The sequence below is a fragment of the Zeus faber genome (assembly GCF_960531495.2).
Source record: "Zeus faber genome assembly, chromosome: 20".
NCBI classification, from domain to species: Eukaryota; Metazoa; Chordata; class Actinopteri; order Zeiformes; family Zeidae; genus Zeus; species Zeus faber.
The window spans coordinates 26,620,368-26,638,259 of record NC_137207.1 but is presented as its reverse complement, the minus strand read 5'-3'; the positions used below and the strand labels follow the sequence as shown (position 1 = coordinate 26,638,259).

The 17,892-nt window shown below is 45.8% G+C and overlaps 1 protein-coding gene across 1 annotated transcript in view; it reads right to left on the bottom strand.

Moving 5' to 3' along the window:
• Positions 1-2,365: 2,365 nt before the first annotated feature.
• Positions 2,366-17,892, bottom strand: part of med1 (mediator complex subunit 1) — a gene marked incomplete at its 5' end in the record, with an annotated part of 19,308 nt that continues 3,781 nt past the window's right edge. The window contains 12 exons of the mRNA XM_080021637.1: positions 2,366-6,847; positions 7,163-7,268; positions 7,531-7,626; positions 7,982-8,183; positions 8,262-8,389; positions 13,008-13,132; positions 13,576-13,687; positions 14,214-14,377; positions 14,632-14,706; positions 15,338-15,409; positions 15,744-15,772; positions 17,204-17,336. Coding sequence (XP_079877763.1) covers positions 2,938-6,847; positions 7,163-7,268; positions 7,531-7,626; positions 7,982-8,183; positions 8,262-8,389; positions 13,008-13,132; positions 13,576-13,687; positions 14,214-14,377; positions 14,632-14,706; positions 15,338-15,409; positions 15,744-15,772; positions 17,204-17,336 — 5,152 coding nt within the window. The 3' untranslated portion in view covers positions 2,366-2,937. The remainder of the gene's footprint in view (positions 6,848-7,162; positions 7,269-7,530; positions 7,627-7,981; positions 8,184-8,261; positions 8,390-13,007; positions 13,133-13,575; positions 13,688-14,213; positions 14,378-14,631; positions 14,707-15,337; positions 15,410-15,743; positions 15,773-17,203; positions 17,337-17,892) is intronic.

Here is a 17,892-nt window from a genome sequence, read left to right as displayed (position 1 = left end):
TCCCAAACTTTTTAAAACCCGGACTCTCCACCCCTGGCATCCCCATCGCCGTGCAAACCACAGCGACAGCTCCACACACCGAGTGAGCCGAGTGACTGACACCCAGCCTCTTCTGGAACAGATGCAGACATGATAGTGCTGGCAGCGAATTGTATAGAGGGAAGGGGAGAGGGAAATGATGACCAGGTCAAAGAACAGCATCCAATGACCGACAAAAGAAAATAATGCAGAAAAATGCTAAGTATCCTTGCTTTGCATTTTTCCGTAGATGTGATACACATTATGTGAGCCAGCAGAGCGGCATTTCAATGAACCGTGCACTGAATCCATCAATTGCTCATAAAAGTCAAAAAAGCAGCTACTGCACCGCTAGTCTACTTGAGATAAACTGTGTTGGCTTCTTGCTGCACACCCACTGGATCATCCAGAGCTGCCCACTCTTCCAAAAACACTATTCAATTTAACCACGCACCATTCACCTTTAGAGCCTAATATTAAATTAACCAAATCATGAGCATATAGTCTGGTTCACTGGCACAGCACACACTGCATAGCCTGAATGTCCGCTTTGCAGCGGCAGGATCCAGGCCTGCAGAGGATCCCGGCAGCAGCAGCAGCAGCTACAGACTCCATTAAACATTATATTAAACTGGTGGGTGTGGGATAAGCACCACCCCAACGAGATGCCAGGCCAACCTACCCCCGTCACCGCAGCAGAGGAGGAACGGGCCAAAGGACAATGATGGCGCATGTGCTGGAGCGGCTGTGATTTGGTTGTGCATGAAAACGCAGGGGTTCCCAAACTGGGGTCTGAGGCCTTCCTAGGAGTAGTAAAAGTAAAAGTAGTAAATATGTAATGTACAGTATATACGACTTTGTTTCACCCGTTTTAATGCGTTTTATTTTTGGGGGAAATAAAATAAATCCATATATTAGTTTTAGATTCTGACTCAAAATATATTTTGTGAAAAAATATGTGAAAAAAATAACCCAATACGTAACCCAATAAAATACAAAAGAAATACATATATTATTCAAAATATTCAAGTAAATGTTATAAAAGTAAAATCAAACGTCAGATTATAGATGTATAGATTATATATTTAAAAAAAAAATCTGTGAGTAAGTAAAATGTGCATAAACTTATTTCCATTTTGGATCTTAACTTTGTGGATCTTAAAAACGGGTCAATGCAGGTCATCACCGTTATTGACCGTGACTCTTCAGACGGCTGTGAAATTTACCCATTTAAAATGTGCCAATTCTGGAGCAGAAGCGCACATCCAAGTCGCTGGCTTTTAATCTGCTAATTACCTTGTTCTCATTTCCAATTTACACTTCCTGTATCATAACTGTGAATAAAGGCGTGAAAATGTATTTAACCTCTAATCATTACCCCAGGGAAGATGTGAACCATCTCACGGATTCATTTTGTGGAGACAAACATGGATCACTGCTGCCATCTGTGGTTTAAAGTTTGAAGCTCAGCCTTACCGCCCGCTGCCTCACTGGGAGAACATTTGGGTAAATAAAAATAAAAAAACGGTGGTTTGTGACCAATTACATGTAAGGGGGATTACGTAATAAAATGACAAAAAAAACCACACCTGGCAAACAGCGTCCAGGTGGCTTATGTTCCCTGGCACTTAACACCAAATTTTAAAAGCGAATCTCTTGAGTCCGCGAGCAGACACCAAATGGTCGTACAGCAAACGTGTAAAGCTACACAGAGAAACGACAACTTTCAAGCAGCTTGAACTCAGTCGTTCCGCTGTAAGTAGACAGTATTATCTAGGAGACAGTGCTGTCATCAAGGGATTGGTGTAGCTTGTCTTGTTTTTTTTAAACAGTACCGAGCCTTAGAGACGAGAGCAGGGAACCCCCCCCAACGGAGGAACAGGCTGAACACCGTTGGAGACAGACAGGCAGACAAACAAGCACAGACGCCGACACCCCAAGCGGGAGCGACAGGGCAGAGCTTACGCACGTTCTGTTTCATTTTCAACTCGAAAAAGTCTTGATGCCAAAAACGACCGAAATGAAAACGTGTCCAACACTTCAAAATTATTTTCAAAATAGGCTTATGAACTGGCTCGGTCTAAACCCCCCCCCCCCGCCCGCAAACAAGCATTCTCTGTGTGCAACCAAATGTGAAGATAACGCACCTCTTCGGCAGCTAAATGGTTATTTCCGGCTTCCAAAACCTTCAGAACCTCCACAGAGGAGAGGCTTGATAATGTCTGTTCCTTAATTAGCGTTTGCTCCGAGCGTCTTCCCCGTGACTAATCGACAATTCCAAACGTACCGAAATCTAAAAACTCCCACTGAGCCGGGAGGAAAAACGAGACAATAAAATGCGCTACTCTTCTTTCTTTGAAATACATTTTTATATAATAGGCGTAGCATCCGTTTTTGTTTGTATCTTTCAGGAAAAAAAAAAAAAATCTGACATTTTTCTTCCGTCACATGTTTTCTGACATTGATGATGGGACACAACTGCAAACTGTTTGTGTCGAAACGAGAAAAAAAGCCGAAACAAAGTAAAAGACAATTAGAAGCTCTTATCTCTTATCTTATCTGAAAAATAGACCCTATGATGCGTCTCCTCAATGAAACTTAAGGAACTGTAATACTCACATGACTGTAGCACCCGCCTGTTTCTAAAACCGCATTTCACTTAAAAATGTATTCTATAATGCATTGATGAGTCGTAAAAAATAACATTTTAAAATACAGCTTTGACATGGTATCAATACTTTCAAAAGATATAGCATCCTATTCTTTATGCAGCTTTGCTCCTTCGCCACGGTTGGATAAAGATTCCGATTTCTATGATGAATGGCATGCGTTCCAAAAGAAAAAAAAAAAAAAAAAAAAAAAAAAAAAAAGGTTTTGCCCGAACACGATAAAAACAAAATCCGAGTCCCCAAAAAAGGGTTAGAGGTTGCCGGTCAGGGCCGAGTCCATGAGGTCGTCGTCTTCATTGCGTATGTACACGGGACTGGGGCGGGACGGGCGCTCCGGGCCCAGCATGGAGAGCGAGGAGTCCGAGGCGGAGATGGGCGAGCGGGACCAGCTGTCGGGCTTCATGGGGTGCGAGGAGGGGCCCATGGACATGGACGACTTCTTCTTCTCCTTGTCGCGCTCGCGCTCGCGGTCCCTCTCTCGCTCCCGCTCCTTCTGCTTCTTCTTCTCCTTCTTGTGTTTCTTGTGCTTCTCGCCCCCGGAGCTGAGGGGCATGGAGCTCATGTAGTCCTGGGGTGGCAGCGGCCGGACGCTCTGGTCGTCGTCCGAGCTGGGGCTGTTCTGGTGCGACTTCTCGGCCACCGAGCTGCCGCCCGACTCGCTCTCGCTGTCGTGGTTGAGCGGGGTGTAGCCCGGGGAGCGGCTGTGGCTGGGGGAGGAGCGGTCGTGCTTGGGGGTGGAGCCGCTGAACAGCGGCGACGCCTTGAGGCTGGACAGCTGGGGACGCATGGATTCGCAGGAGCCCTCGCCGGCCTTCTGCATGGTCACTTTGGCCTTGATGCTCGGCGACCCCCCATCCGGTTTGCTGATGATGATTTTCGCCAAGCCCGTCCCGCTGATGCCCCCCGTTTTGGGGTCCGACATCTTTTTCTCCCCGCTGCTCCCGCCCGAGACCGACACCTTGGCTTTGGCCTCCTTGTCCAGCTTTTCCCGCTTGTACTCTCCTCCCTGGGAGGACATGGGGTGCTTGGACAGACCCATGTTGGGGGGTCCGCTGCCAGGCATGTTCCCAGGGCCAGGACCGCTGCCACTACTACCGCCCCCACCACCAGCTCCACCTACTGGCGGCCCGACCTCACAGCCGTCTTCGCCGACTCCGCCCCCTCCGACGCTCTTCAGCTTGTCGATGACGGCCGTGAGCGAGGGCTTCTTGTTGCGGCTGGGAGACTTGCCTTTGGCATTGGGGTTGTTTGCATTGTTCTGGCTGCAGCCTCCACTTCCTCCACCCCCTCCCCCACCGCCTCCCCCACCACCTCCACCTGAACCTCCTCCTCCTCCTCCCCCTCCCCCTCCACTTCCAGCTCCGCTGCCCCCGTACTGAGACTGGGAGCCTCCTGAATAAGACACTGAGCCGGAGGACGAGGAGGAGCCGGAGGACGACGTGGAGGACGAGGATCCCGAGGCGGAACCGCTTCCCATCGGCTTCTGGGAGCTCATTCCTCCGCCAGAGGAGGACTTGGACCCTCCAGAGCCCCCGCTTCCTGAGCCCATCGGGGATTTGGCCTTGGAGGAAGGAGGGGTTCCGGGAACTTGGGACTGCTGCATTTTCATCGGGGACGACAGTTTGTCAGCGGAGCTTCCAGAGCGTGAGTGTGAGGGGGAGATGTTGGGCTTGATGATGGGATTCATCATCGACCCGGGAGGCTTTCCCCCCTGAGGTTTGATCTTGCTGCCGCTTCCCATCCCGCCCCCGCCGCTTCCCGGTCCGGATAGTCCGTGTTTGGTGATGGGGGAAGATCCTGGTTTCCCCACCCCCATTCCCTGAGAGGAGCCTTTGGATTGGGACTGTCCACCTCCGACCCCCACTCCCATGCCACCCGGCTTGGAGCTGCCCCCCTGAGCCATGGAGCCCTCCTTGGTCTTCATCTTCCCAGAGGAAGAGGAGTGGGAGTGGTGGCTTTTGCTGCTGCTCCCAGTCCCTCCTGTGCTGCCAGTGGCTGAGCTGCTGGAGGTATACCCGCCATGGGAAGAGGTTTTCCCCCCCGAGATGGTCCCTTTGGGGATCTGAATTGTGATTTTGGGAATTGGAGGCGTGGCTCCACCTGGAGGGGTTTGTGAGCGTCCCGAGCTACCCGGAGACTTGGAGCCTCCTCCGCACATGCTCCCTCCAGAGCCTGAGCCACCGCTGGGGGGCGTGTACGGCCGTCCACCAGAGCTGTGCGAGGGGGACTTTCCATCAGGATCCAGCTTTTTGCGTTTTGGGGGTTTGTCTTTGGACTTCCCCTCACTGGAGGGAGTCCTGCTGCGTTTGACCTGTTTGCTTTCTGTGGGGCCACTGCTGCCCGACCCCATCCCCGAGCTGCTCCCAGCACCGCCCCCGTTCTCGTCCTTTGGCCTCATGAGTCCCTGCTGCTGTTGCTGCTTCACTTTGGCCTCGGCGCTCTTAAAGTCACCGCCTGTCCCAGACAGCCCCCCGATCATGAGGGGACTCTGCCCACCACCTCCGTGGGAGGAGTGCGCCTCCCCTAAATCAGGAGCTTGTCCCAAAAGAGGTTTACCTCCGCCACCACTGCCTCCAAAAACCATCCCCATGTCAAAAGGGTCTTTCAGCGAGGGCTCCGGGGTGCTCTGTCCATGAGGTGTCGGGTTTTGGGGGGTCCCCGAAGGGGTGTTCTGTTGGCTGCCCCCACCGAAGCCCTTGACCATATCTATGTCTCCGTCTGCACTCGGCGAGCTGTCGTCGAAGTAGCCCTGGGAAAAACCATGGCCGGAGGTCAGTAGGTCGGGGTTAAAGTCTGCGGCGTCGGGGAAGAAGTTGGTGGAGGAGGAGTCGCTGGTAGGCGTGGCAGCCGCCTCGGCGATCAGGTCAGCGGCGTCCGTGAATGGATTTTCGTTGCTGTTGGTGTTGAATATGTCGGCCGAGTCAAACACCGCACTGCCCTGGCCTGAGCTTGAGGAGTCACGGATCGGAGTGCCAAGGGGGCCCCCCTCCTCCCCGCCGCTGCCCATGTGGTGCTGCCCCTGTCCCCCGCTGGTTCCTTTACCCGTTTGTTCTGGCAAATCTGACAGGATCTCTGTGATGTCGGCGCCGATGCTGTCGGAGCTGGAGAGCCGGACAATGCGAGGTGGCAAGGGGGGCTGCTGCTGAGACTGGACGTGCGACTGAGCGTGATAAGGCACACCTGGGCCGGAGGGGGGGGTCCCGCATTGGCTCGGTGCTGGGGTGATGCTGTGGGGGGTGTCCAACCCGTCTCCAGGCAGGTTGACGTCAAAGATGGGGTTCTGAGAGGCGTCGACATCCATGGAGAACAGCTCGCGGTGGAAGTCGTCTTCGTGCGTGGCTTGGTGCTGGTGGTGGTGCTGCTGCATGGACGATGCCTGCTGTGATTTCATGCCCATTCCACCAACACAGACACCGCTTCCACCAGCACCACCAGCCCCAGGCATCACCCCACCCTTTTCTATTCCCCGCGGGCGCTTCTTCTTTCCTTTTGGGCCACTTCCAGGGCAGGTGCCTCCCGCACCTTCTGTTCGAGGCGAACCGGAGGAGGAATTCTGCCGTTCCAGTGGACTGGAACCGTATAGCGCAGCAAAGTCCTGCGTGGGGTTGTCTTTCAACAGGTTCATCAGCATGGGATGGTTTTTGGTGTTGCTGGCGGGGGAGGAGGTTGGGGGCGGGGTTTGGTGGGGCTGCGGGGGTGCATTCTGGGAGCTGGGGCTCGACCCGACACTCCCAGTGATCTGGAGCAGGCTGGTCAGGATGGGGTTCTGCGTGACTTTGCTGTAGTCGTCTGTGTGGCCCTGACCTTGCTGTTGTTGTAAAGCCTGCTGCCCTGCTGCCCCACCTTGAGCAAGGCACTCCCCTCCCTGAGCCTGCCCGCGGTTCATGCCAAACAGAGTCGTAATGGGGCCTGCAAAGTTAGGACCCCCGGGGGGGCCTCCTCCGGTGGGTGTGTTCCCGCCGCCGAGCCCCGGCAGGCCCATGGGGTTGCCGCCATCGGCCCCGGTGGCCATGTTGTAGGTGGGGCTCCCCGAAGGCGGGAGGTTGTTCTTCACCATGATCTCCACGGTCTCTGCGATGAGGGAGAGGGCCGGCGTGTCGGCCTGGATGGTCTCAGCTTTCCTCCGAATGGCGCGCATCGTCACAGGGATGGACATGCATCTGAGGAATGGAGGAATCATGCTGATGAGACACATTAGCACCATAATTATCAGGACAGGGTTAGAAAAATAATTGGAAATTATACAAACATTTTCCGCTAAAATGAAATACCACTATGGTGAAAAGTCAATTGAAAGTTTAATTTCTGTATTGGACTGAAGATGATAAGATGATATTCTGAAAGGTTGGTAGCAGTTCTCATGTATTCATATTGTATAGAATCGTTCTTTGCATCAAAATTAAATGGTAAGCTCCTTCCCAATACACAGCCCTTATATTTATCCATTCAGTTGAACAGAACATGTAGACCCCCACCTCTGGACCACTTTGGTGATGAAATCATCAGTGCAGATCAGAGCATCTGACAGGCCCTTGTACAGCTTGCAGGCCACCTGTCTGGAGTCGATCACCTCCATCACCACTAGGAGGAGGGAAGAGATGGTAATCATTTAAGGTTTTTGCACTTTTCTGTGGGTGGAAAATATTTGTTATTAATTTAAGGTTGGTAAGTTTAAAGGTTTTCCTATGTCACAGTCACAGCAATGCAATGACAAGCAACCGATTCTAACACCAATTTCAAACCATAACTCTTAGAATAAAGAGGTTTGAGATTAGCAAAGACCTTTAACAAAGTAGAACTCTGTTTAATGAATAGGTACAAGTGCTGAAAAGTGTGTTCTTACCACAGACCAGCGACTCGTTGACGGGATGCTGGAAGGAAACGCTGAAGCTGGAGTCCGTCAGAGGACAAACCTCAAACTGCAGCAGACCTGCAGTGTCTGAGGAGGTAAAACAAAACACACTACACATATCAATTCCACACTAATACGTGCAGTAGTAGAAGTAAGTATTAATAGCACAATTTTGGTGTTATTTAATGATTTTCTTTTAGAACAATTTAAAAACCTGGCTAAAACTGGATATTGTTTGACTCGGAAAGGGACACATCAATCAGCGAATGCAATATTTTATAACTGCCTTCTTATTGTTATGTGTCGTACTATACAAATAATAGTATTATGTAGCATTGTATCATATTCTTTCCTGTATGAAACTCTTTTGAGTATTTGCTGATACCATTTATGATCAATAAACATAAAAATGACAAAGCCAATCACTCCGTTGTCCACTTACCTTCTTTGATGGAGGTTCGTTTGACGCAGCTGCCGATCAGCGTGTTGTACGCCGCCTGGTGGCGGATGATGTCGAGCAGCGCCGGCACCTGGGCCGGGTGGCGAAACGGGATTTTGGACACCAGCGTCCCCTGGAGGGAGCGTCCGTCCTGCACCGGGGCGTCGCCGTTGAGGAAGTAGCAGTGCTGCTGGTCCGGCAAACACTGTTTCAAGAAGAGATGGAGATGTTAAAATGACGTCAAGAGAGTTCGAACACTCTGCGTGTGTGTGTGTGTACTCACAGAGTAGAAATGCATGTTGTGTGAGGGTTGGGGAGGCGGTGCCCCCTCCTCCAGAAGCTGCAGCTGACTCTGAACTACCAGCTGGTAGAGCGGTGACAGACTTGGGGGGCTCTCAAACACGGGAATCCCTGCGAGGGAAGTAACATGAGGTTAAAGGGCCATTCCACCAAATCACCATTACACTAATCTAATGGATTGATGTTTAACTTGTTCTCTCCCCTCTGTCTCCACGTCAGAGGAATTAGTTTGTCTTGTGCTCAGCGTTCTTCAACCTATCTACAGTAGACAGGAGCAAGAGTTGGAGCGAGCAGCAGCAGTAGCTGCTCCACATAGCAGCACTAGTTATATTTTTAACGTTTAACCCATTGATCCGAATTGATCTTAGCGGTTTCACTCGTCTTTTACCGTTTTATCCCAGCTCCTGGCTAAACTTGCTACCTCATCTATGCGCTGTGAGGACTGTGTGCTAATCCGGAAAGCAAAAACAAAAAGATCCCTGACCTTAAGGAGGATATCCGACTTCACACTCCCTCCCCGGAAGCTCCATCTCCGCCTATGGTGGCACCTCAGTACTGTAGTACTGAGGAGTACTGTCCCCCCATGAGCTCCCCTTATCGGTCTTACCTGTCATTAACCCACTCACCAGGCAATTTCCCCATACAGCCCATCATTTTGGATGGGGCCTTCCAGGTAGGGCTGGACGATATGGCCAAAAATATCATCACGATACATCGATGTTGATAATTATCACAATATATATTTATTAACAATAATAATAATAATAATAACAATAATAATAATAATAATGCTCAATATACAGTTTTAAGTGTATTCTCATGGCTTTACGTTGAACATTGAATAAATAAAATTAATAATATATAAATATATATTATATACATTTAAATATATAATATATGTCATGTCCATGTCACATGGTTGTTTCTCTGCAGTACGATTGGCTGATTGTGTCATATCTTTGTATGTAGAGGAAAATAAAACTCATAAGTTTATCATCGTTATCGTAGAAGATTTTCTCATGAAAATGATCAAGATCGTTTTATCGTCCAGCCCTACGTCCCGACCAGACTTTATATCCAAAGGTGGAAACAAAAACAACCTCTCTTACTTGGATCACCGTGGTGTGTGCATGGGGAACCTCCGCCAGCTGCCTCGTGCCTCTGCCTGCTCTGCTGCTACTCTGCCTTCACCAGTCAAGATGGCTCTGATCAATGCTCGGTCTATTGGTAACAAGTCATTTGTCTTTAAAGATCTATCTTGCACTGACAGTATGGACTTTATGCTCCTGCCTGAAACATGGCAGCAGAATATGGATTATTCCAATCTCATCGAACTCTGTCCTGCAGACTGCACTTTTATCAGCACAACCCGGCTGACGGGTCATGGTGATGGGACTTGCCGTAGTTTTTAAGAACAAGTTTACATGCCAGATGGTGTGCACCCGAGTCTTATTGTTCATTTGAATTGCAAATGTATAGAGTCGGTCGACTAACCCCTATTTATTATATTTCAATTTACCAACGACCAGGCTCAATCAGCTCATTCTTATCGGACTTCGATGATTTTTTAATCATCGATTATGAAGTGTAACACTGCCTCTGAATTTCTTAATCTTTGTGAACAGAGACTTGAAGATTGCATGTGTTTTTTTGCCTTAACTTGTGTCTGCTTCCCCTTGTGTATTTTATCAGTTTTTATTTATTTGCCTGTATTTACCTGTGCGTTTTGTGACAGGTGAAAGGTGCTATATAAATAAAAGTTCACTTATTTACTCACTCTGTGGCCGGCCAGGACAGCAGGAGGATTTTAATATTTATTGTAAATATATAAGCAGACAGTGATGTCTTCATAAATATTGTGTGTTATTTATTTTCTTCTTCTATTAATAATATATCATTATTGTATAAATTCTTACAAACTATTCAGCCCTAGTACAAGGTTCATAGATGAGATATCATGAGAATAAATATTTTATCTATATCTGCTTAAATTACTACTGCTGTTCATTGCACTGAACTGTATGGTAATTTCCGGACTATAAGCCGCTACTTTTTATCCGCGCTTTGAACCTCGCGGCTTATCCAATGACGGGGCTAATTTATGTATTTTTCCCGCTTTCACAAGCTTCATGCCGCCAAAAAACGGAGCAAAACACACATTATGTGACGGTGCTCAGTTTTTTGGCAGCATGAAGCTTCCATTAGACAAATGAAATTGCCGAACGGGTTAAGGTGAAACAATGTAACTGTTCAGATTAAATCGAGCGCGCTCAAACTTCCCATCATTTACGGTCGTCATTCCGTCACCCTCATCATGGCAAAGACACAAAGAAATGCATATGATGCAGCTTTCAAGTTGAAGGCGATCGATCTGGCTGTTGGAAAAGGAAATAGAGCTGCTGCACGGGAGCTTGGCGATGATAAGACGTTGGAAACAGCAGTGTGAGGAACTGACTCAGTGCAAAAAGACAACAAAAGCTTTCAGAGGGAAGGAAAGCAGATGGCCCCAACTAGAAAATGAGCTGGAAGACTGGGTCAACACACGGAGAGCAGACGGCCGAGGTGTTTCAACTGTGCATATCCGACTGAAAGCCAAAACAATCGCCACCGCAATGAAGTTTGAGGATTTTAGAGGTGGACCATCGTGGTGTCTGCCAGTGGGTCCTGACAGCGTGAAGCATTGTCAAAAAATCCACTATCATCAACGGGTTTGGAAAGGCTGGACTGCTGCGTGTTGAAGAGGGCGGCATGAGCTCAGCGGGGAATTTGCCTCCAGATGAAAGTGACGAGAGCGACAATGAAAACGATCCAACATCGGATGAAGCAATTCTGAGGCTATTCAACTCCAACACCGAAGGAGATGACTTCAGTGGTCTCAGTGTGCAGGAGGAGTTTCTTGGTAGGCTACTGTTTACTGCGATTTTTTCATTTTTGTTACAAACCGTGTTTCGTTAAAGCTGTGTAAAGTTCATTTGTTTCAATGTACCGGTAGCACCTGCGGCTTATAGACATGTGTCGCGGTTAGTGGGTGCGCTTAATAGTCCGGAAATTACGGTATACATGTAGCTGCAGGCAGCAATACAAGGGGTCCAGTTTAGTCGAGTCGATATATTTTACAGTTTTACAGAATCTCTGAAGCACAGCACGGGTTACAATTTTCCAAGTTCACCTTGAACACTGCATCAGTTACTCCAGTATGCATTCTACGGAGCGCAAATCTCCAAATGCGAATTACCAGGCAGAGACGTAAACTGGACTTATATAACGTCGGTTCATAACGTCTCAAATGGAAGTTCCCAACACGGTTCCATTCAAATGGACTTAACACCGCATGTCCCTCAGAGGCATTTCATCAACTTTTTAAACTTTTAGGTGAGCCTAAAATAAAAATGTAAATAAATAACTAACATGCTTAGGGAGAGTAGCATATATTATCATGTTATTTGTTATGCTATACACACTTTAACCCACTGACAATGACAGGTAATCTAGTGGGGGAGTGGAGTTAATCAGTTGATCTTTGAGGGACATTTTCTCTGCTCGATCAGTTTAGGTGTACCAACAGTCAAATAAGCATATCTCCTTCAAATATTTTCATTTGTATTGATTTCAATGTATGACATCATTTTAAAGCTTACAATCTGCACTTTGGTAATCTGTAAAAAAAATGAAAAATGACCATGGCCTGCCTACTTGAGACCCAAAACACCAGTCGCTGTATGCATATTGTGATGACGACAGCAATACAATTTCTGGTGCTCCAGAGGGCAAATGTTTAAGTCGACAGCTCAAGCATTTAAGTGGCACCGAAATCTGCGTTGTGATTCGGTCGGGTAGATAACGATCATACAGGAACCGGTGACATAATGGTACTGGGTTTCACTGCCCAACCCTAGTTACGACTGGCTCAACGTGCACTTACGTCACTGAATGTTCCTCTTCTGTGGATCAGTTTAAATATCCCTCAAGAACCGTGTTTTAACAATTACGATTGTTGCTGGGTCATGCAGTGAGGACATAAAATAAAGGGTCGGTTCCTCTAAAGATTCTTAGAACTTCCTGTGATGTAAAAACCTCGTCTTTAAACCATTATAGTTTCTTTGCATTTGTAAAACGCAGCACGAGTTACAGTTTTCTGAGTTTACATTAAACGCAGCACCGGCTCAAATTGTCAGTCTAAGGTGTCGCATTCGCAAGTGGCTGGAGGCGAATTAGTTCCGAAAGACAAAGCTTGGACTCATAACTTCAAATGATGATGTAACAAAGCGGGTCACTAATTAAATCACATCAGTTTTTCACTCATTTCTGCTCCAAATGTAGATTGATATAAAAAATTTGATCGACAAGACATAGCAAAGGTCCGGGTTCTAATGAGACCTCAACCATGTCTCTGCGTACTGCCGATGTCATGCTTCAGATTTTAGCTCGAAAAACGCCAAGATTAAAAATAAAACCAGTCCAAGCAATAACAACAGGGATCCAGCTCTGCGGGCTGGACCCCTTATTACAGACCAAAGGTCAAATTTCTAAACACAAACATATTTCCAATCCAATATCATAACTTAATTTGAGTCATATCTCCTTATTGTCAATAGTTTACACCCTCACATTTCTTATAGCAATGTGATCTTTCCTAATTTTACGACGCCGCTAAATGAAAAAATATATAATATTTAATTATCCGGCAGTCCTGCGTGCATGTTTCATGATTTAACGGTTGTGGGCTGACCTGTGGCGGTGCCCATCCTCTGGATGAAGGAGAGCGAGAAAGGCATGGGCCGGTTGGTCTTGAGGAAGAAACACACTGGAAGATCCACACAGTTGGAGTTGGTCACTGAGGAAAAGGAGGGTGTCCTAAAAACCCGGGAAAAAAAAAATCAATAAAAAGGTGTGAATATAACTGTAGATAAAATTCTAAAATGAAAATATTACAAACCACTGATTTTACAGTCAATCTGGATGAAACGCATAGGCTCAATGTCATTCAAAGGCAACTTCATATTTATTTTTAAAGAGGTACAGCAAACTAGAACATGGCGGTTTTTGTTTTCAGTAAAGTGAAACATACAAACATATGACTGCTCTCTTATGATACGCATCAATCCTGGTCTCTCACACACACACACACACACACACACACACACACACACACACACACACACACACACACACACACACACACACACACACACACACACACACACACACACACACACACACACACGGCGTGGTAAAATAAGTGAGCGGTTTGGGATACAGCCGAGGACTGGTCCCTCCACAAGAGCTAAGTGTCTTACCCCTTGCTGTCCACCGGGTGGGAGCCGGTGATGAGCGGAGCGATAGGGAGCTTGTAAACAGAGGAGGTTCCCTCCACCGTGACGGACACACTGATGCCTAGAGAACGAGGCACTGCAGAACACAGCGAGGTCAAGGTCACGTTTTCAGCTTCGTACAAACACATAAGAAGACTGGGGAAGACTACTGACTTCTGTTGCTGTTTGTTTTGCAAATATCTTGACGACCGTTGTGATCGTTTTAACGGCTGTGTCCGTGTTGTGGGAAGTGCCAACTGCTGATATTTTCAATGACACATAAATGGTTATGCATCAGAAATAGATCCGGAAGATGTATTTCCCTAATTTAACAGGAAGTAGGCTAGCTGATCCCCTCTGCTGCCTTGCATTGAGCCAATACAGTTAGCATGCAGCCCTCGCTTTCCCTGTACCAGACACACAGGGATGAAATTGGTAGCGAAGTTTTAGTCTGAATCTGGTTAAAAGAGACAAAAATTATTTGTGTAAAAAAATATATGTATATATCCCTTTAACAACCCAAATGCCATACTTCTGATTTGAAAAGAGTTTCCTTATAAGGGCTGATTGCAGCCACAAACACAAGCCTATGATGGAGTGGCTTGTTCCCTTCCTCCGCTTACCATTTGTGTCCGTCAAGTTGAGCTGCGTTCCCGTTCCTTCTTCAAATATGTCGTATGGGGACACGTAACACTGAAGAGTGACAAGATGGCCGCCGCTCCTGGCCGTGAGGAGGCCAACACTGCCGTGAAGAATCGTTTCCACTGTGTTAGCGTTAGTGGCCAACCTGGAGAGCACACAGTATTTTTTATTTATTTAAATATTATTTAAATAAACAAGTAAGTAATTTAAATAATGATTTAAATAAACAAGAGAAAGAAAGTGCATCATGAAATGGGGTTGTAGGAATTGATTTAGATCTGGGATGCCTGGTGAATTCAATCAACTTCTTGGTGGGACAAAAATGCAGTAATGCTCTGAGGTCATGAGGATTGGAGTTGAGGAACTTCTGTTCTCGAGGAAAGTGTTTTGCGAATTTACCTGAACATGTGCATCATTTTGGTGAGGTCCAGCTCCAGAGACTGCAGCGCGAGGTACATCTTGGTTTTCAGCTTACTGAACACAGGGTTATGGGACAATCAGACATACAGTAGCTGGCAAAAAAATAAAAATAAAATAAAAAGTAACATAATAACACAGTAACACAGTGTAATTCCACTAAGTACACAACATATTTTAATTGGGAGCAAAACACAAGGTATCTGCAGGGATCAGATTTTAAAATGCAAGACTTTTTAAAACCATTGAAGCTGTTTCAACTAAATTTAAAACCAATTTTGGATGGCAAAAATGAATAAAATACATTTTATTGATTTTATCTAGAATGTTAAACAAGGTTAACCAAATCTGAGATTCAAAAAATATTTTTTTTTGCACCTTTTGTTTCTGGGAAAAATCTGCAGATATCCTGAAATATTTCACTTTTAACATTTAACAAAATATATACAAGTAGATTCATGCACAATTTACTGACCTAAAGAAATTTGTTATGACTTGTTATTACCATATCTAGTTTTAGAAAATACAAACTTTATTAATTGACAGATATAAGTCTTGTAAATATAGTTGATTATTGGTGTCACATTACATGTAAAGGAGCATGGCAAATGCCCCGGTTTTTGAAAATTGGTGTTTTCACACACGTCAGAGGAAATTCTCTGATGCTGAGTCATCAAAGTGTACTCACTTATCTCCAGGAACCTTGTAGAGGTTGACAAGTCCCTTCAGATGTTTAGAGAACTCTTCAAAGTTCTTTTCCCTGATGAGAAACAGCAAAGCATGATGGTTGAGACCGCCGTCAGAAATTCACACCAACGCGTCGCTCTCATAAAATAAAATCTTTTGAGAAACAATAACTAGGTCTTTATTGTCCTTGTTACACATACACAAAAACACATATCGTCGTCTAAAAACATTAAACACAAGGTAGGCCGATAAAAACACATGCAAACAGATAGTCTAAAACTCCACCCGCCATATTCTGTTGAAGCAGATCAGCTGTGCAAATTTAAGAAAAAGATGATAATGTATTCATATTCATATTCATTAGGTATGAGTGATGACAGAATGGTGTGTGTGCAGGTTCTCCTCACCTAAGGTGCTGGATCAGCTCTGGGCAGCTCTGGGAATAAGAAATTACACTTAAACACTTAAACATTGTTATAATTGTCGTCCGAAGGACAGTTATTGCAAGCAGTTCAAGCAGTTCTTGATGATTAATAAAAAGTGGCATTGCAGGTTGAGAATTTCAACCCCACTTGCAGATTAACTCTGTCTTGGATACAACATTACATTACGTCATTGATCAGACGCTTTTATCCAAAGCGACTTACAATTATTCAAACACCGACGGACGCAGCCATCAGGAGCAATGAGGGGTTAAGTGTCTTGCTCAAGGACACTACAGCATGCTAGCAGGAGGAGCCTGGGATCGAACCAGCAACCAGCAACCTTTAGATTACTAGACGACCAGCTCTACCTCCTGAGCTACCGTCCCCGGCGTACAAACACCCTGTGTTGTATGCGGGGCCTGCTGACAGCACAGGTTTAGCAAAAAAATAAAAATAGATTATGTCTGAGGACCTAGAAAAACACCAGCTTGGGGTATCATTTTTTTCTTATGAAAAATAATAACAGAAAGAGACCTTTTCAACAAGTTCAGCTTTATGGGCAACTGAAAGAGTTCTGTAGTCTTGGTGGAACCAGACCAGGACTCCACCATCTGATTTGGATCAAGAGCTAAATTTCAAATGCCAACTGTGCACATGATTTGATAGCATAATACCAAACTCCAGAACAAAATGTTTGTATTCCAAAACATGCTTTGGACAAACAGAAAGTAGAAAACCTAAAAATGAACGTTAATATAACCAGACCTTACACACTCATATTGCTATAAAAATGCCACCGAGGACCAATGTGTCCAAACAAAGCAATAAAATATCTTTCTTATAATGATTCTGCAAAGTACTTTAATATTTTCACATTTTAATAGGATTTAAAATAGCAAACCACATAATTTTTACATATTTGTTAAAGCCAAATTATGCAAAGTTCTGTCTCTACCAATGGCGTAGGAGTTTACAATAATGTTCTTTATGTTGAAAATGAACCAAACACCCCCTCACCATCAAATATGAATGTTTGAGTACAAAGTTAGTATGGGAGAGGCCAATGTGTTCAATTAAATTACACTACAAACATGGATTCATGTAGCTCTAAAGTGGTCATCCCTAAATTCTGTTCAAGAAAAAAATTGAATAATTGATACTTTATTTAAATGGGGCTTTTCAATGTATTTGCATAATGCATGCGCTGCTTCATATGCTGTTTCCATGGTTGGTCCCCCTCTCTGGGCGCGAATGCTGTGATCGGGCGACCGCAATAACTGAAATGCAGCCCCGGAGATGAGGGTAAACCCAGATATTGATCTCATGGACTGACACTTCAGATATTTTCGATAACACCACATGTTTTCTCTCAATCTGCAGCCTGGTGACTTGCAGACCTTTTCTTTAACTGACTAAAGTTGTCATGTGAAGTGGTAACTGACCCCAGGGGTCTCTCCGTGGTGAGCCACCTTCACGTCCACGAGCTGGCCCGCCGTGTCCAGCTGCACCTCCACGTAGAACATGTCCGACGTGATGTAGCACTCCGTCCCTGACGGGGAGAGGTGGGAGCCCAACCTGGAACAGTAAAGGGAGTTTAAAATGGAGACCTTCCCTTCCCGTCAGCTTCCCTGCTTATTTCTCTGCAGCGCAGCACACCGTCTGCTGACGAGACAAGCTGTTTTGGTTCAATAGGTTTATGAATGTTTAACCAACACTTTTTCTTCCGGCGTCAGTATTCTTAAAATGCCACAATGATAAATCTGGTTGTGTGTGTTGACTTGGATGAATACCTAATAGCAAATAGAGAACTAAAAACTAGCCACACAGTTCTTGGCCATAATGAATGGTTCATTTAATCAACAGTGTTCACAATTTGACCCGAGAAATAAACAGCTCGTAATTCAATGTTGTTTGACACTGGTTTTCTATCTGAAACCTGCAATGATTTGCTGTTCCTAATTTGGTATGGCCTTACATTTCAATTGATTCACGTAATAAACAAAGCTAGTTTGACTAGTTTGTTGTTGTAAATGTGAGAATTGTAATTCTATTAGAATTTTAGGATTTTGCACATTTACACTCTGCGCTGCTTTTCATGTGCTGTCCAGGGACCACAGATGGAAATGAGCTA